Source organism: Mustela nigripes, chromosome 7 (genome assembly GCF_022355385.1).
Source record: "Mustela nigripes isolate SB6536 chromosome 7, MUSNIG.SB6536, whole genome shotgun sequence".
Classification (NCBI taxonomy): domain Eukaryota; kingdom Metazoa; phylum Chordata; class Mammalia; order Carnivora; family Mustelidae; genus Mustela; species Mustela nigripes.
The window spans coordinates 128793104-128809609 of record NC_081563.1 but is presented as its reverse complement, the minus strand read 5'-3'; the positions used below and the strand labels follow the sequence as shown (position 1 = coordinate 128809609).

Here is a 16506-nt window from a genome sequence, read left to right as displayed (position 1 = left end):
GCCAAGAAACAGTGGCCAAAGTTGAAGGTAGAATTAAAAAAGTGTCATTACTGGGATTAAAAAAAAGGATACTAGAAGTGTGTCTTAGACACTCTTCTCAGCAGGGAGGGTGATCTGCCAATTGAGATAGGGAAGAACTAACGGCCCCAGGAGCTGAAAGCTGCTGCCTCAGAAAGTGGAAGGTAGAAAGCTGTCACTCCACAACCACGCATGTGTAACAGCTGGATTAAACCCCAACTGGTTGCGGCACACAAGAGACAGAGGGACCAGTGTGGGTCGGGCTGTGCTACAGGAATTGGCGTGGATCTTTCCACAGGACAACTGCTTTGTAATTCCACCATCAGGAAACGGACTGACATAAATGTTCACTTAAATAATTATAGGCTGTTTGATGATAAATTAGTCTTTGAATTTGGTAATGATATTTACCAAAGTAAATAGTAAGTGTTTGTTATCATAAATGATCTCACCTATGTTAGGGGGGGAACCAAGATTTTTAAAGGTAGGAATAGGATTTTTAAATTTTTTTCTGTATTTACCAAGTTTCCAACAAAGAAAATACGTTCATAGTCAGAAACGTTATTTTTAAAAATCAAGCTGTTGAAAGGGGAGATGCACGCAAACAAAGAATCCATGGGCCCAGCAAGAGATTCTCATGATGAACTTGCAGGTTAGATACATTTCCCCGTTATCTCCAGCTACCCTGGGAGTGAGTGCCTTACTGGGGCCAGGACTCTTCCGGAAAGTCTTTCCACCTCTGCCCTCCCAGGACGACAACACTGGGCAACACTGCCAGTAAGACAGGGCAGTGTCCTGCAGTGCTCAGTAAAAACACTTCCTCCAAGGCAGCCCCACTTGCCCCCAAGCTCACCCTAAACAAACACTGCTTTTACTTATTAATACGCACTGTGGGGGCACCTGGGTGGCTCAGTGGGTTAAGCCTCTGCCTTCGGCCCAGGTCATGATCTCAGGATCCTGGGATCGAGCCCCGCATCGGACTCTCTGCCCAGCAGGGAGCCTGCTTCCCCCTCTCTCTGCCTGTGATCTCTGTCAAATAAAATCTTAAAAAAAAAAAATACTCACTCTGCATATGTCTTTTTATATCTCACAACCATCTGAAGGGGATTATTCTCATTTTGCAGAAGAAATCAAAGTGGAGAGGCTGAGTCATCTGTTCAAGGTCACACGTGTCAGGTGCAGAATAATTCAAACCCAGGTTGGCCCGATCTCAAAGTATGAGCCCAGCTCTTCCTGTCTGCAATGAACTGGTATCACCACCGAGAAAGTCACTAAGGCCTGTCAAAAACTCACTACACACCAGCTCTCAAAATCTTTAAAAGCTGGGTAAACTCTTAGATGATGGAGTAAGAAACCTCCATTTAAATCATTTTTAAACCTCAGCAGAATTAATGACTTGTGCCAAAGAAAAAGGAAGGTGCCAGTCTCTCTGTTCAGAAACTATTTGAAAAGGCGTTATTTACAAAGACGAACGGTCTTCTCCGTTGTATTGAGGAAAAAGTCCACAACCTCAGTCCTCCGGGGCTGAGACGCTGAAGCAAGGGTTCTCTGCGGCAGCATCTGCGGTGTAGGTACTGAACTGTTCACCCAGAGCTTTACCCGAACTGTGCCACTCTGGGAGATCAGGTAGGCAGCAAACAGAAACCCTCATCACCAACTGTTTTCCATTCTGATTTCTTACCTGTATTAAATTATACTTCAAAAGTAGATCCTGGGACGCGTGGGTGACTCAGTTGGTTAAGCAGCTGCCTTCGGCTCAGGTCATGATCCCAGTGTCCTGGGATCAAGTCCCACATCGGGCTCCTTGCTCTGCAGGGAGCCTGCTTCTCCCTCTGACTCTGCCTGCCTCTCTGTCTGCCTGTGCTCGCTCTCCCTCTCTCAGTCAAATAAATAAATAAATAATCTTTTAAAAAAAAAAAAAAAAAGGTAGATCCCAATACTATCTCAGTATCCTGTCCTGATCACTTAAATAGTAACATATGATTTAATGCTTCCATTACTATGGCAAGACAAAAATAGAGTACACTAGTACAAAAACACTTTCATTGGCTAAGCTGGAGGGTTTCTCACACACTACGTGTGTTGAGAAAAACATCCAAAGTCAGGTGCCTGATTTTTAAAAGAAACCACTGAATTGTGCAGAATGAGATTTCAGTTTAATCTGCACCAAACGGACAATTCCAGCAGAAGTAAACTATGCCCCTCAGTTGTGATAGTCTGATTACTTCCTAAAAACGAACTGTTCTAGAACCTGCCCAGGTAGCCTTGTTTGCTAGTGTATACCCACTCCCACGGCTCATCTCAGACCTCAGGTGCTAACATGCTAACATGACAGACACTCTCGAAGGGGCAAACACCTGTGCTGCCCAACGTACGCCTCATGAAGTCAGGCAGGGCCTTTCTCCCCAATTACAGAGGGAGCCATCTGGCCCAGAGTTCATGCTACCTCCTAGAAACAGGTCCAGAAAAGTTGAAACAGAAAAGCCCCAAACCTATGTCAATGTTCCCTTTCCCCTGGTAAGGAAAGAGTAATCTGAGTTTGAATTTCAGTTATTTAAAGAAATTCATTATAATAGTATCAGCACCAAAAACCTGGTCTTCAAGATATTTTTAGATACATATTTGAGGGCTTTTTAAAAAAATTTTTTGATTAGATTTAAAACTATGAAATGTGCGTTTCTTGGCAAGTTACACCAGTGATTCTTTACTTACTTCACATTTCCAATAAAAGCTTAAGGAAACAGACAAAAATACAAAGAAGAAGAAACACAAATGATGCCTCAAAACAAAATGATTTAGTAACAGAAAAAAGTCTCCACGCTCAGTGTCCATCAAAATTTTAAAGTTAACCCAACAGTGCAAATGCTCAACTCATGGTCATATACTGAACTAACACCTGTCCCTGGAAGCTGCGAACTTGAAAGTCCCCCACTTCTACTTATGATCACACAAACCATCTAATATGCTCACGGTTCAGCTTAAAGCAACATTTAATATTCTTTAGAAGATGGAATTTGTGACAAGTTCAAAAGGAAAACTTGCTTTAATGCAGCTGTGCTCAGACGTCTATGTGATTTCCTCAGAAACCATCCTGGGCTTAGCCAATATGGAAAAGGCAGTTCAAAGCAGCGTCACACTGGCCGCCTGAAGGTACCCTTGGAGATACTGGAGCGCTTCCGCATTGAGGCTGGTGCTCACCATCGATGGAACCTACGAGAGATTGGAAACACGCTGGTTGTCGGGAGATCCTAACGAGCCAACACAAGCCCCCACCTTCTGGAGCACCGCCAGAGTCGGGGAAGGACGGTGAGCCACCAGGCCCTCCCGCAGGGATGCTTGAGATCTCAGCTGCTTTATGCCTTCATATCTGGACAGGTCTAAAAAGCAGAGCCGTAGGCCATCACTGCTGTTCCGTGTGGTAGTGGCATTGTGGGGATTTAAAAAAACAAAGTCCTTACTGGTGAGGGATGCGTGATTAAGTACCTACAGGTGAAACCGGTGCAACAAGAAGGGCGGGATACTGGTGATGTTCGAAGGTCAGTGTGTGAAGGTTCCTTACCTGGTTTCTAGGAGTTTGAATGCTGCCATAATAAGAAACACTGAAAAATACACGTTTTTCTCACTCTACAAGGCTCTGTAAAAAGTGCTGGATAATACAACTCTCCAGCCATTATGTTTACTCCATAATCCAGTATTTGAGTATGCTGCAGTTAATTTAAAAAAAAAAAAGCCTAGATTTCAGGCGCCTGGGTGGCTCGGTGGGTTAAGCCTCTGCCTTTGGCTCAGGTCATATCTTAGGGTCCTGGGATCGAGCCCCGAATCGGGCTCTCTGCTCAGCAGGGAGCCTGTTTCCTCTTCCCTCTCTGACTGCCTCCCTGCCTACTTGTGATCTGTTAAATAAATAAATACAATCTTTAAAAAAAAAAAAAAAAGCCGGGGCGCCTGGGTGGCTCAGTGGTTTAAGCCTCTGCCTTCAGCTCGGGTCATGATCTCAGGGTCCTGGGATCCAGCCCCGCATCGGGCTCTCTGCTCAGCGGGGAGCCTGCTTCCCTCTCTCTCTCTCTCTCTGCCTGCCTCTCTGTCTACTGTGATCTCTCTCTGTCTATCAAATAAATAAATAAAAATCTTAAAAAAAAAAAATTAAAAAAAAAAAAAGCCTACATTTTAACAGAAGAATTATTTCACTCTGGGAAATAACTACATTTCTATTCAAAGACTTCTAGAGTGCCTGGCGGTCTCAGTCGGAGCATATGTGACTCCTGATCTTGGGAGCTGTGAGTACAAGCCTCATGTCAGGTGTAAAGATGACTTAAATAAATAAATAAAACTTAAAAAGTGTAGAGAGGTGAGGGGCGTTGAATCTCTTGCTTTGTCCTTATTCCAAAAGTCATTTGTTTAAAATCTACTTATGGCACACATCATTTTAACTAAAGAAAATTAAGGCCTAATAGTACCTTCTTGCCTTCCCAGAAATGGGTTCGTTAATCAGAGTTCTTGGACAACACACTCACCCTTCCTGGACAAGCAGTAGAAAGCTTGTGAAGCGACTGTGCCAGGTGAATTTTGGGGTTGTTCACCAGCTGACCGACAGGATCATGCTCTTTTTTCCCAGCAAATGCCAGCTGGGAGAAGGCGGTCTGATACCCTGGTGTATCTTCTATGTCAATAAAGTGTTCTTCATCGGGAATGGTATCATCTTCCGGTAACTCAAAAAGGCCAATCAGAGACTGTAATAAAGGAGTCCTGGATTTGAAGCAAACAAGCAGACAAAAGATTAATAAGCGCACACTTCTGAAGATCTAAAGCAGCAGCAGCAACTCCTCAGAGACACAAACCACAGAGCCACAGTCTCAAGAGGTGGAAGGGACCTTTGAAATGGAGGACGGACACCGGTTCCCACACCATCCTCCAACACCGCTCTGCTCTTCTTTTTGGCCACAGCATGCCAATTTCCCTTTTGGAAACTAACACCGTCTCCAGAGCTGTCCAGCTGGCTGTGTGACCCACTGCCCAAGCAGAAGGCCGTGAATCCCCAAACCAGGGATTCACTGCTGCTAAAAGTTAGAAGAAACGGGCCTCAAATCATCAGATCCCTTTCTGGAAGTGTGCTTGAGCGAACCCAAAATGAGGCAAGTTTCTAGCAACATGTCCAGAAAAGTCAGGAACACGGGGCACAAGCACGTAAGATCCTCTTTTAGCCTATTCAATTTCTCCACTTGAAGATTTAAGCCAATTAGTTGGGCGTCTGTCATGAACACTCCTAGAGATCATGCAGACCAGCGACTTTCACCAGATTCTCAAAGGGGCAAATGAACCCCCTCCGATAAAGTTAAGAATCAGGAAACCTCTTTCGAGGCCCAAAAGGACCCACATGTCCTGTCTTGGATCTGATGGTTGCTAGTAGAGAAGCTGTGATCAGAATCGAATTCTCAGGGTGCCTGGGTGGCTCAGTGGGTTAAGCCTCTGCCTTCGGCTCGGGTCATGGTCTCAGGGTCCTGGGATCGAGCCCCGCATCGGGTTCTCTGCTCAGCGGGGGGCCTGCTTCCTCTTCTCTAACTACCTCTCTGCCTACTTATGATCTTTGTCAAATAAATAAATAAAATCTTAAAAAAAAAAATCGAATTCTCAGCCCTCAGGAGAATAAGCTTGTTTTATTTTGCAGTCATAAGGGAAGGAAGCTGTAATAGAGTACTTACCATAGCTTGGTATACTCCGTGTCCATCATTGGGGGACATTCTGTTAGCAATTTCGTTATGCCAACTGCACAAATCTTTTTCTCTACATTTCCAGATACCTTCTGAATTTCAGGAATAATGATTTTTTCCAAAACCATTCCAAACATTCTATTAAAATAGAATATTAAACTATCACTTTGATTAATAACTGTGAAATGCTTAGATGTTATTTACACTGACTCCTTAGGAATAGAATAAAATCCAAAATAACAGGGCTACTATTTTTTGATCAGCTGAATGGCAGAGACCTGGAGATGACAAAGCCACAAAGAAACCTCAAACCTTGACCCTGTGGCCGAGTGCTGCCAGCAACTTCTGTGAAATACTACAGTCTGTGCTCATGTGAAATCTTTACAGCCACTTTTCTGTCTCATGGTTTGGTTTGTTGCTTAATTACTCAAAAAATCTTTGAAAAATTAGTTAAGAGAAAGAAGAAAAACAATTAACCATCACACCACTATCCAGTAATAACTAGTTTTAACATTACTGGATTATAAACTTCCCAATATCCTGTACTTAACATATGTATAAGGATATAAATGTTAATGGCTGTATTATAAAAATTATTTAGCCAACAATTCTAATATGTTGTTGCAAACAATCCTAAAAGCAAAGTTTTTCATGATACTAAACAATGTAAAATCCTCAGTTTCCACTTCACTAGAAGTACCTGAAGTGGAAACAGAGGGTATCGAAGATACTGGACATTTTAATGCTCTAGGTAAAGAGTGCATGTTTTTGCTTTATATGAGCACACCAATTTACCTTACCCACTAGCAGTTCCTGAAACCAATTTTCTCATAGACCTCTGCAGCTGGAAACCATATTTTCTGGTACTACTTTATCAGGTTAGTTCATTTTTTACATCTCAGTCGATCTGGTATTTTTTTTTTTTATATAATACTAATACATGGATCTCACTTGTGTTTGTGTTTTTTCTCCAAGATTTCTCTTGTCATTTTTTTCTAACTTTCCTTTCCCTATGAAATGGGAAATCCCACTTAACTAGATTCTTTGTATATACACTAAGTGAAAAGCAAAGACTTTCATCTGCAAAATCGCACTATGGCTTTAACAGAAACAGGCTCCTGGAGACAGCCCCAACCATCCCAAATCACGCAGAACACAAGCTGTGTAGAAGGCAGGGGTAGGAGTTAGAAAAATGTTGCAGGGGTTTTCTTATTTGCAACTCAACAGTCCTAAGAATATTTTGAAAAAACCACAAAGATACTGTAGCTCCACCAAGAACTATAAAACCATCCATAAAATAGAAATGCTGGTTGGTGCTAAAAGAGGTCTTTTTTTTTTTTTTTTTTTTTTTGGGCTTTACAAAACAAAATACCGTAAGTAATAAAAACAAACTTACTTTGGTTGTATGCCATCAAATATTTCTTGCAGTGCCAGTGCCCCGTATTTTATGCAATACAAGTTAATAAAGACTAAGAAACCTGTTGAAAGGAGATGCAGAACTCAGAAACTAACCTTTGGAACACAATATATTTGAAAGTGACTTAGTATTTGGAGAATACAAACATCTTAAAATATTTTACAGAAAAAAGCTTATAACTGATAAAACGTTTATATGTAACCATAAAGGCTAAAGGTTTTAGCTACTTTCCTTCATTATTTCTGTAAGAAGAGCCAAATGATCTCACTTCTTTTTTTTTAAAGATTTTATTTCTTTATTTGACAGCAAGAGCGAGAGCACAAGACGGGGGGGGGGGGGGGGGTGCAGAGGGAGAGGGAGAAGCAGGCTTCCTACCAAGCAGGGAGCCCGATGCAGGGCTCAATCCTAGGACTTCAGGATCATGACCAGAGCGGAAGGCAGATGCTTAACCGACCAAGCCACCCAGGGGCCCTGATTTTACTTACTCTTGATAAACTTTGTTGTTTTGGAATTCTGAAGTCTTTGGAATAGTAGAATGAAGATTTGCTTCCTGTACTGATCAACGGACTCACTAAAGAAGGTATAAAAGCAACAATATATAAGTCAGCATTGTCTGAGTAACCACAGTCCTTGCTAATCATACAGCAGGGGTTGGACTCATACTCACGGAGGCATGTGCTCTATGATACTGTTTAGAAGATAAAATCCTTGGTGGTCATTGGCTTTAGATGCAATTAGCTTCTGGAAGACACCTAATAACCCAGGCTACAACAAATTAGATCAAATTATACTCAGTTAAAGAGGCAAGGATTAACTATTCCAAAAGTGACACTGTTATTTGACAGACGATGTTTTGGAAAAGGTGCATGCTACAACGATTAACGTTTTCGCTTTTGTTCCTACTTCTAAAGTGGAGAGAGAAAATACCCCATCACTATAAGCCTTAAAGTTAAGTTCTTGAAATTAACCTATCTGGCTCTACTTTTTAATTTTCTACCATGGAGATAATTAAAGGATATTTAATTGTAATAAAATATACATTAATATTTTCTACTAACTACTTTGTTATATTTTAAAATTAAAAAATTTTAAAAATCTGCATCCTCAGTTTCTCTCTGCTACCTTACAAAATGAGTTACATCAAAACAAGTCCCACTCACAATTTTGTCAGCCGCAGCACTTGCTATCGTGTTTGAACCACGTTCTAAGAACGCTTGGAGAAGCCTCACTAGAGCAGGGATATTTCCTGTTCTTTCCCAGAGCACTGGCTGAAGGAGATGAGGAAATAAGGCCATATAAGAAGACGGGATCTCATTTTTGTGTGTTTCCAGAAGCAAAGACATCACTTGAAAGACGTATGGAATAAATTCTGTTGATAAAAGTAAAAACAGCTGTCAGCTTTGTAACTAATGACTCCCACAAAAGGGCACATACCTCAGAGGCAGGCTGCATTTTATTAGCCACTTTACTAGCTTTATTCAGTAAGAAAGAAAATAACTTCTTTTAACTTACCTTGTACATCATTCTGTAAAATTTCAGTAAACACCAGAAACAAAGCCTCCTCAAAATTTACAACAGCAGCAGGGTTAGCTTTACAAGTTATTCTTATGGACAAACATATCGCTTCAAACATGTAGTGATTAAAGTGAGGTTTGCTTGGGTTCTGAAATTAAAAACAGAAAGCTTACCGCTCTCCAGTAATTCAAATGACTGTATTAAATATCCCAAACACACACACCTATCTTTTCTAGAGCACAATGAGAGGCCCTCTTTTGAAAAAAATCAGTATTAAAAAAAAACATCAATTATACTTGCCTGCATATATGTTAAAGTTTTATATGGACTTTAAAATTCAGAAAATAAACAATATACACTAATGCCTCTTTCTTTGGATTTTTTTTTTTAATGGGTAAAAGTCCACTATGAAAAATAACTTGAGTCACAGGGAGATGACCACACAAGCTTCAGTTCCCAGGGCTATGAGGAACTTGTCTTAAACCCATGTGCTCTCCTAGAGCCATCTCTGTAAGCAGTGGTGGAAGAAATGAGCAGGGACATGTAAGTCCTGGCTATGCACGAGCCTTATGTGAGACCTTAGGCAAGCCTTAACCTCTGTAGGTCTCAATATCTGTATCTACAGGGTGACACTACTTTCTATCAGTGGTTTTCAATTTTTAAGGCAACATAATCCTATTTTCCATCAAACAATCCTTCTTGGAAGGCTACCAAACGCAGTTGATGAACTCAGAAGATTCAGGTGGGGAACAGGGGAAGACCCAATGTCTCTTCTCTCTCAATCACCCATGGTTCAAAGCAGTCCAACACCCTTACCAGAACTCAGTGGGAAAATGATCAGTTATCCAAAGTCCCTGTAATAGTTCTAAAAATTTATCTCTTTTTCCATATTTAGGAACAGGTCTCTCAAAAAGAATTTTGGCAACCTTAAGCTGCCTTTAATTTTCTAAGTCTCAGTATTAATGAATATGAATCAAAATATCTATGAAATTTTTGATCAAAGGAATGGACTTTACTTGGGGGAAATAAGAGTAAAGGAGACCCAGCACAAGGGACGGCACCATTTTATAAAAGCTGGAGTAAGCCCTTTTTGTGTCCACTTGGTACAAAGCCTGCTTTCCTCCATCTAAGATCATTTCAGATCAGTTATCTGTATTTTCTCAATTTTATTCAGTGAAACATGTTACTTTTTAAATAAGAATAATTCAAATGAAACATTTTAAAGTTTCTGGGCCTACACTTAATAAAGTGTATACTTAATAAGTGCTGCAATGTCTCCAATCTAATACCTCTCCAAACTTTTAAAGGTACTTAACTGTTGGTCAGCAAGAATCCAGAGAACTTTTCCTAAGCCTGACCCACTGCCAGAGAGCTCTGAGGCTCAAACAGTTGAGAGTATAAGTTAAAAATCAACTGTACTTTTAAAACTGGTCTTGTTACCTTACTAACAGCTAATAGCTTCTGTGTAAGCTGAGTGATGAGGGTAGGGATGTAGGGGATTATGGCTTCTTGTAGGAGGGAAAAACTTCTCATGATAGCTGTAAAATATAAAAACAGCAAGAATAGTTAAAATTCAAAACAAAATAGTGGTTAGGAAAAAACAAAAACAAAAACAAAAACAGTCCACAAACTCATCACCAAAATTTTAAGACCCTTAAGCAATCCCCAGATAGCTCTCTATATTTAAAAACAATCTAAATTGCCTTTCCTTTCAAAATTGCGCCAATTAGCTTTCAGAAAGCCTACGGCTTACTAGGAAAAAGGGACACTAAGAAATACTGAGTGACCAAAGAGGCAAACACTGAGCAAGAGGAAGTGGTACACGGGGGAAGGGAGGAGCTGGAAGGGAGCACAGTCCCCAGCCGCTCTGAACTAGAAAATCGGTGGCAAGTGATGTTTAGCCCTGGCCTAAAGGACGACATCACAGCCTACCAAAACCTGAGAGAAGACCATCCGCCCGTCTCCCTCCAAAAAGAGAGACTGGGAGCCCGAGAAAAATCTAAAAACACATAAAAAGCTACAGAGGGTCCACGCTACAAGAACACAGCTCATCAACAGAAGCTTAACAACATGCGGCATGGGCAATAGACACATTACTCAGCTAAAAATGTACATAATTGTTCGGCACAAGTAGAACAGTTATTTACCAAGTACAGCAGTCACTGCATGTCAGGCACAGAGGAAAGAAAGTTAGCCTCTTTTGCCTCCTAAATTTGAGCATGTTTCTTCCACCTGAGCCAGACTCCTCTCCCAGCTAGCTGAGCACGGGGCATCCCTCCCTAGAGAAAACTGTCCCTGAGCTGGGTCAAGGGGTTTGAGGATGGCTCAGTGCCCCTCCTCGGCTGGCAGAGTCCGTTCACTCACTCCTCCAACGGTACCGCTGAAAGGGTGTTACCTCCGGGTGCTCTCGCACACCCCAGGAGCACAGTAACGAGACTCGTTAACCCCACAGAAACAGACGTTAAACAACAGCAGTCACACATCACCGTCGGGAGATGTATGGTGCCGAAGACACACACAAATACACACCGAGACACACTCTTATCCACACATATAAACACACGTGCACACACACACACACCCTATACCCCAGGGGGCCGGACCCGGCATCAGGGACAGTTTGTCTGATTTGCATTTCCTGAGTCATACACAAGCTACTGCAATGCGATAGTGACTAAGACTTGCCCCCAAAGTCAGAGCTGTCCCCACGACGCTCTCCCAACGTAGCAGCAGGAAGGTGTTTACAGCTGCCTGTGTTCTTGGCAGTAGCTCTATGGAGGCAGGATGCCTGTGGAGCCCAGCACGTGCACCCGGGTTTCACGCCACGACCTAGCCTAGCATGCCATCAACGACTGTCTGATCTGCTCTCCACCCTCAAGAAGTGAATTTAGGTAAAGAAAAAGGGAGTTTGCTACTTTTTCTTTAACAAGAGGAGCTCTATATCAAACTAGGGTAATGTTTTTTTTTTCTGAAAACACTGTTAACAATAAACAAAAAAATTTTCCATTTAAAAATATCTAAACCAACCTAATGCTTAGCCAGCAGTATCTGGTTCATTGACTACATAACCTAAAGTACAACTCCGAGCATTCACCCCTGTAATCGGAGATGGGATTCTTATATTCTTTACACCCGGGAAACGGCCTACCTTTCATAATATATTCATTTTCTGAAGAGCCAGGAAGTGTGAGAGCTTTGAAAAGGTTTGTTAGCAGAATCTCAACAAACGGTGCGATTTCTGCGGCTGTAAAGCTATAGATGAAAAAACAGCTTTCAGTCACTGCCACCTCTTGAGCTGATCACTCTGGAATTCTCTTGGGCAACCACTAAACCACACTTCTTGGCATAAAGCGAGCCATCTCCCACCACTCACAATCAACAGATACCTTAAGAAAGTAACTGTTTACATGTGTTTACGTTAAGTTCCTAAAAAGGCACATCTGGGATCAAACACAAACCGAAATCCAGGCAAACCTGACATCATCTAAAGCTGTTCAGGTCACCCTTGGGTCGTAACTATCACCACCGAGAACAGAGCGCAGACCCTGGGGGTCTCAGTCATCTACTTTTCCTGGAGCAGGCACATAAATTCTGCATGAGTTGTGGGCCTGAAGACAGGTACTGGTTTGACTCACCTCAAAGGATGCCCTTTCAACCCTTAATTGGCTCTAAGAATATCTGCACTTCAAGTTCTTGATGAAGAAAAGAACCTAGAACTATTTTCCATCTCTTAACAAAAGCTCAGTTTCAAGAAATAACACTGCTTCAGAATGGCCTGAAAGATATGCGGACCGTCCATTCCTCTACATTTTCTCCTTGGCTCGGGCCAGAAGAGCTACTGTCTGGGACCCTAGAGCATTACTTCCACTCAGTTGGGAGCAATCTCCACACAGAGTAATAATGCAAAAACAGCCACATAAAAAAGTTCTGTCGCATGATGGTACTAAGAATACTCCCTTAATGAAGGCCAGTTTCTGAGCTGCCTTCTGAGTTACTATTTCATTTTAATCTCAAGGACATTGAAAATTTTAACTCACCACGTTGCCCTTGATGCCTTGGTTGCAAGGAGACGCACAAATTTCAGGAGTTTCCTGGACTCCTGTACCTGATCCTTGGATACACATTTCTTTTTAGAATCTCACCCTATTATTTTCCTTTGCCCCAATTTCCTATTTAACTTTTTGTCATAATGTATCTATTTTTAGCATATGGCCTCATCCTTTTGGACTGAGACACAGAAATAATTAAATGAGGGAAAAGTATACATTTATTTTCCAACTACTAATGACATTATGAATATAGTCAAAGAGAACTTTGACCAGAAAGTTCCCACCCTAGCTGAAAAAAATAACAACTGCTTGGAGTCAGACACTTACAGAGTCGTACTGTTAGGCCCTCTCATGGTAAATAGCCTCTCCAGAGCATGTGCTGCGTAAGTATGAACAACAATACTTTCAGCTTGAAGGTGATTAATCAAGAGAGGAATAGAGACTAAAAGATGTTCTTTTGGTACCTGAAAAACAGAGTAATATGCATGCTTTAACTCAATGAGTTGAAGGCCTTGCTGATCTTGGAATGTGTGTTTTTTTCAGCTGTTACAATGGGAGACCAGACGGCTGAGAAATAGAAACTTCTGCTTCCATGTAAAGGCTCAATTCACAGTCACTTTTACAGTTCTCTTCCTCTGAACATTAAACTAGGGTCAGAGGAAAATCTTGCAAATAAAAACATACACCATAGGGGCGCCTGGGTAGCTCAATGGGTTAAAGCCTCTGCCTTCAGCTCGGGTCACTATTCCAGGGTCCTGGGATCAAGCCCTGGCGGGCTCTCTGCTCAACGGGGAGCCTGCTTCCCTTCCTCTCTCTCTGCCTACTTGTGATCTTTGTCAAATAAATAAATAAAATCTTTTTTTTTTTTTTTAAGATTTTATTTATTTATTTGACAGAGAGAGACACAGCGAGAGAGAGAACACAAGGCGGGGGAATGGGAGAGGGAGAAGCAGGCTTCCCTCTGAGCAGAGCCTGATATGGGGCTTGATCCCAGAATGCTGGGATCACGACCTGAGCCGAAGGCACAGGCTTAACCCACTGAGCCACCCAGGCACCCCAAATAAAATCTTAAAAAACAAACAAACACACACACACCAGGGGAGCCTGGGTGGCTCAGTGGGTTAAAGCCTCTGGGATCAAGCCCCGCATCAGAATCTCAGCTCAGTGGGGAGCCTTCTTGCCCCCCATCTCTCTGCCTGCCTCTCTGCCTACTTGTGATCTCTATCTGTCAAATAAATAAATAAATCTTAAAAAAAAAAATACACCATAAAGTAATGTAGTATTATGGACAGGCAAACTAAGACTTCACTAAGAACTACTTTTTACTGGCAGGCATTTCTTGGAGAAATCACTTAAGCCATCTGTGCTTCATTTTCTCTTCTAAAAGAAAAAGGGGGGGGGTGTGATACAAAAATAGTACTAATCTTCATTAGAAACTTCTAGGGGTGCCTGGGTGGCTCTGGCAGTTGAGCACCCGACTCTTGTTCTCAGGTCAGGTCTTAATCTCAGGGTTATGAGTTCAAGCCCCATGTTGGGCTCCAGGCTGGGTATGAAGCCTACTCTAAAGGGAAAAAAAAAAGAGCAAGAGAGAAAGGAAGGAAGGGAGTGAGGGAGGGAGAAACCTCTAAAAATTTAGAATTCCCGGGCACCTGGGTGGTTCAGCTGATTAAGCAACTGCCTTCAACTCAGGTCATGATCCCAGAGTCCTGGGATTGAGTCCGCATCTGGCTCCCTCTGTCTCTCTCTCAAATAAATAAATAAAATCTTAAAATTTAGAATTCCCATTCATTACTCTTTAACATAAAACAGCTTTGGGCGCCTGGGTGGCTCAGTGGGTTAAGCCTCTGCCTTCAGCTCCAGTCATGATCTGAGGGTCCTGGGATCGAGCCCCTGCAGAGCTCTCTGCTCTGCAGGGAGCCTGCTTCCTCCTCTCTCTCTCTCTCTGCCTGCCTCTCTGCCTACTTGTGATCTCTGTCTGTCAAATAAATAAATAAAATCTTAAAAAAAAAAAAAACAACAACAACATCCATAGGCCTTTTATCATATCATTTATATAAATAGTTTTAAACCTATGGAATACTACAGAATTTTTGTGGAAATAAGTATGTAATAAAACCATAAACACACTTGAGAATTCAAGCAGCTAAAAGTACAATGTGAGAAACTACATGATAAATGACAGGTTTCTCCAAAAATTAGAGGCATATGAAAGGGGAAGGAGGACCTCTCTGTCATAAAATAAAGAGACAACACAGGGGCGCCTGGATGGTTCAGTAGGTTAAGTGCCTACTTTTTGGTCAAATCATCATCTTGGGTCCTGGGATGGAGACCCCCGTTGTGCTCCCTGCTCAGTGGGGGGTCTGGTTCTCTTTCTGCCCCTCCCCCTTGCTTCTGCACACTTTCTCTCAAATAAATAAAAATCTTAAAAGAAAGACAAGACACATAATGAACCATAAGCAATGTGTTTATACCTTGTTTGGATCCCAGTTTTGTTTTGTTTGTTTGTTTGTTTTAAAGATTTTATTTATTAATTTGGCAGATAGAGATCACAAGTAGGCAGAGAGGCAGGCAGAGAGGAGGAAGCAGGCTCCCTGCCGAGCAGAGAGCCCGATGCGGGGCTCGGATTCCAGGACTCTGGGATCATGACCTGAGCCAAAGGCAGGGGCTTTAAGCCACTGAGCCACCCAGGCACCCCATGGATCCCGGTTTTTTATGAAAATCACTGTATAATGATTATTTCTAAGACAAAGGAGAAAATTAAGCATGGTCTGGAATCCTAAGTTCTTAAGAAGTTATTGTTTTGTTAGACATGGACTTCGTGTAGGATTGCACAGAAGGGAAGAGAAGCTGGTATACAATAAAACTCTTAAGAGATTAAGTGGCATATAACATATAAATCAAAAGCTACTTACTTGATTCCTAAAAATCATAATGTATTTGATACCATCAGCTTTAAGGACAGGAAATTCATTCACTATTAAAAAAATAAAACCATAGTTATTTAAGGGCTAGGGACTATGACTCCCAGAATAGTGACATTATCAGATTTTTGAAACAGTTTTGGTAACCAAAATGTCAAGTAACTGAAGTTAATTATATAAAGCTCTACTATGTAGCTATTTGTTCTGATAAGATTGATTAATTTTGTTTTTTCCCCTTGTAAAGTTTCATTACAAATGAACATGCATTTACGGCTTACATTAATTGAATAGAAATGATTTAGACTACAAGCTAATGACCATGTGTCACCTCTAAACTAGAAGTGAAGCTATTCCGAATCAAAAACACGTCTCTCAGGCTGGGATTTCCTTATTGTATGTGCTGCCAAAGCAAGCACTGGCTGGGATTTCCTGTAAAGTGCTCTAATGGTGGGAAAATCAATTAGTAAAAAAAGACAGAATATTGGTCAATTACTTAAAATTCTTAAAGCTCAAGGACAGTAAAGCATGGAAGTTCATTATAATATTCTCCCTTTCAGTGTGTTTAACATTTCCATACAAAAATGGTTTTGTTTTGTTTTGTTTTTTTTAAATAGGTCCCATGCCCCACGTGGGACCCGAGGCAGGGATGGAAGCTCATGACCCCGAGACCAAGACCTGAGCGGAGATGACGAGACAGACACCTGACTGAGCCACCCAGGCGCCCACCATAGGTTTTTTTTTTTTTTTTTTTTTTAAAAGATTTTATTTATTTATTTGACAGAGAGAGATCACAAGTAGGCAGAGAGGCAGGCAGTGAGAGGAGGAAGTAGGCTCCCCGCTGAGCAGAGAGCCCGATGCGGGACTCGATCCCAGGACCCCAA

At 41.7% G+C, this 16506-nt stretch overlaps 1 protein-coding gene across 2 annotated transcripts in view; it reads right to left on the bottom strand.

Moving 5' to 3' along the window:
* Nucleotides 1–2794: 2794 nt before the first annotated feature.
* Nucleotides 2795–16506, bottom strand: part of CSE1L (chromosome segregation 1 like) — a 49394-nt gene continuing 35682 nt past the window's right edge. For both annotated transcript variants that reach the window (XM_059407192.1, XM_059407193.1), the window contains exons 14-25: nucleotides 15617–15678; nucleotides 13032–13168; nucleotides 11804–11907; nucleotides 10096–10193; nucleotides 8653–8803; nucleotides 8301–8509; nucleotides 7808–7905; nucleotides 7626–7711; nucleotides 7120–7201; nucleotides 5715–5861; nucleotides 4530–4761; nucleotides 2795–3228 (exon numbers count right to left, since the gene is read on the bottom strand). In XM_059407192.1, the coding sequence (XP_059263175.1) occupies nucleotides 3139–3228; nucleotides 4530–4761; nucleotides 5715–5861; nucleotides 7120–7201; nucleotides 7626–7711; nucleotides 7808–7905; nucleotides 8301–8509; nucleotides 8653–8803; nucleotides 10096–10193; nucleotides 11804–11907; nucleotides 13032–13168; nucleotides 15617–15678 (1496 nt within the window). In that variant the 3' untranslated portion in view covers nucleotides 2795–3138. The remainder of the gene's footprint in view (nucleotides 3229–4529; nucleotides 4762–5714; nucleotides 5862–7119; nucleotides 7202–7625; nucleotides 7712–7807; nucleotides 7906–8300; nucleotides 8510–8652; nucleotides 8804–10095; nucleotides 10194–11803; nucleotides 11908–13031; nucleotides 13169–15616; nucleotides 15679–16506) is intronic.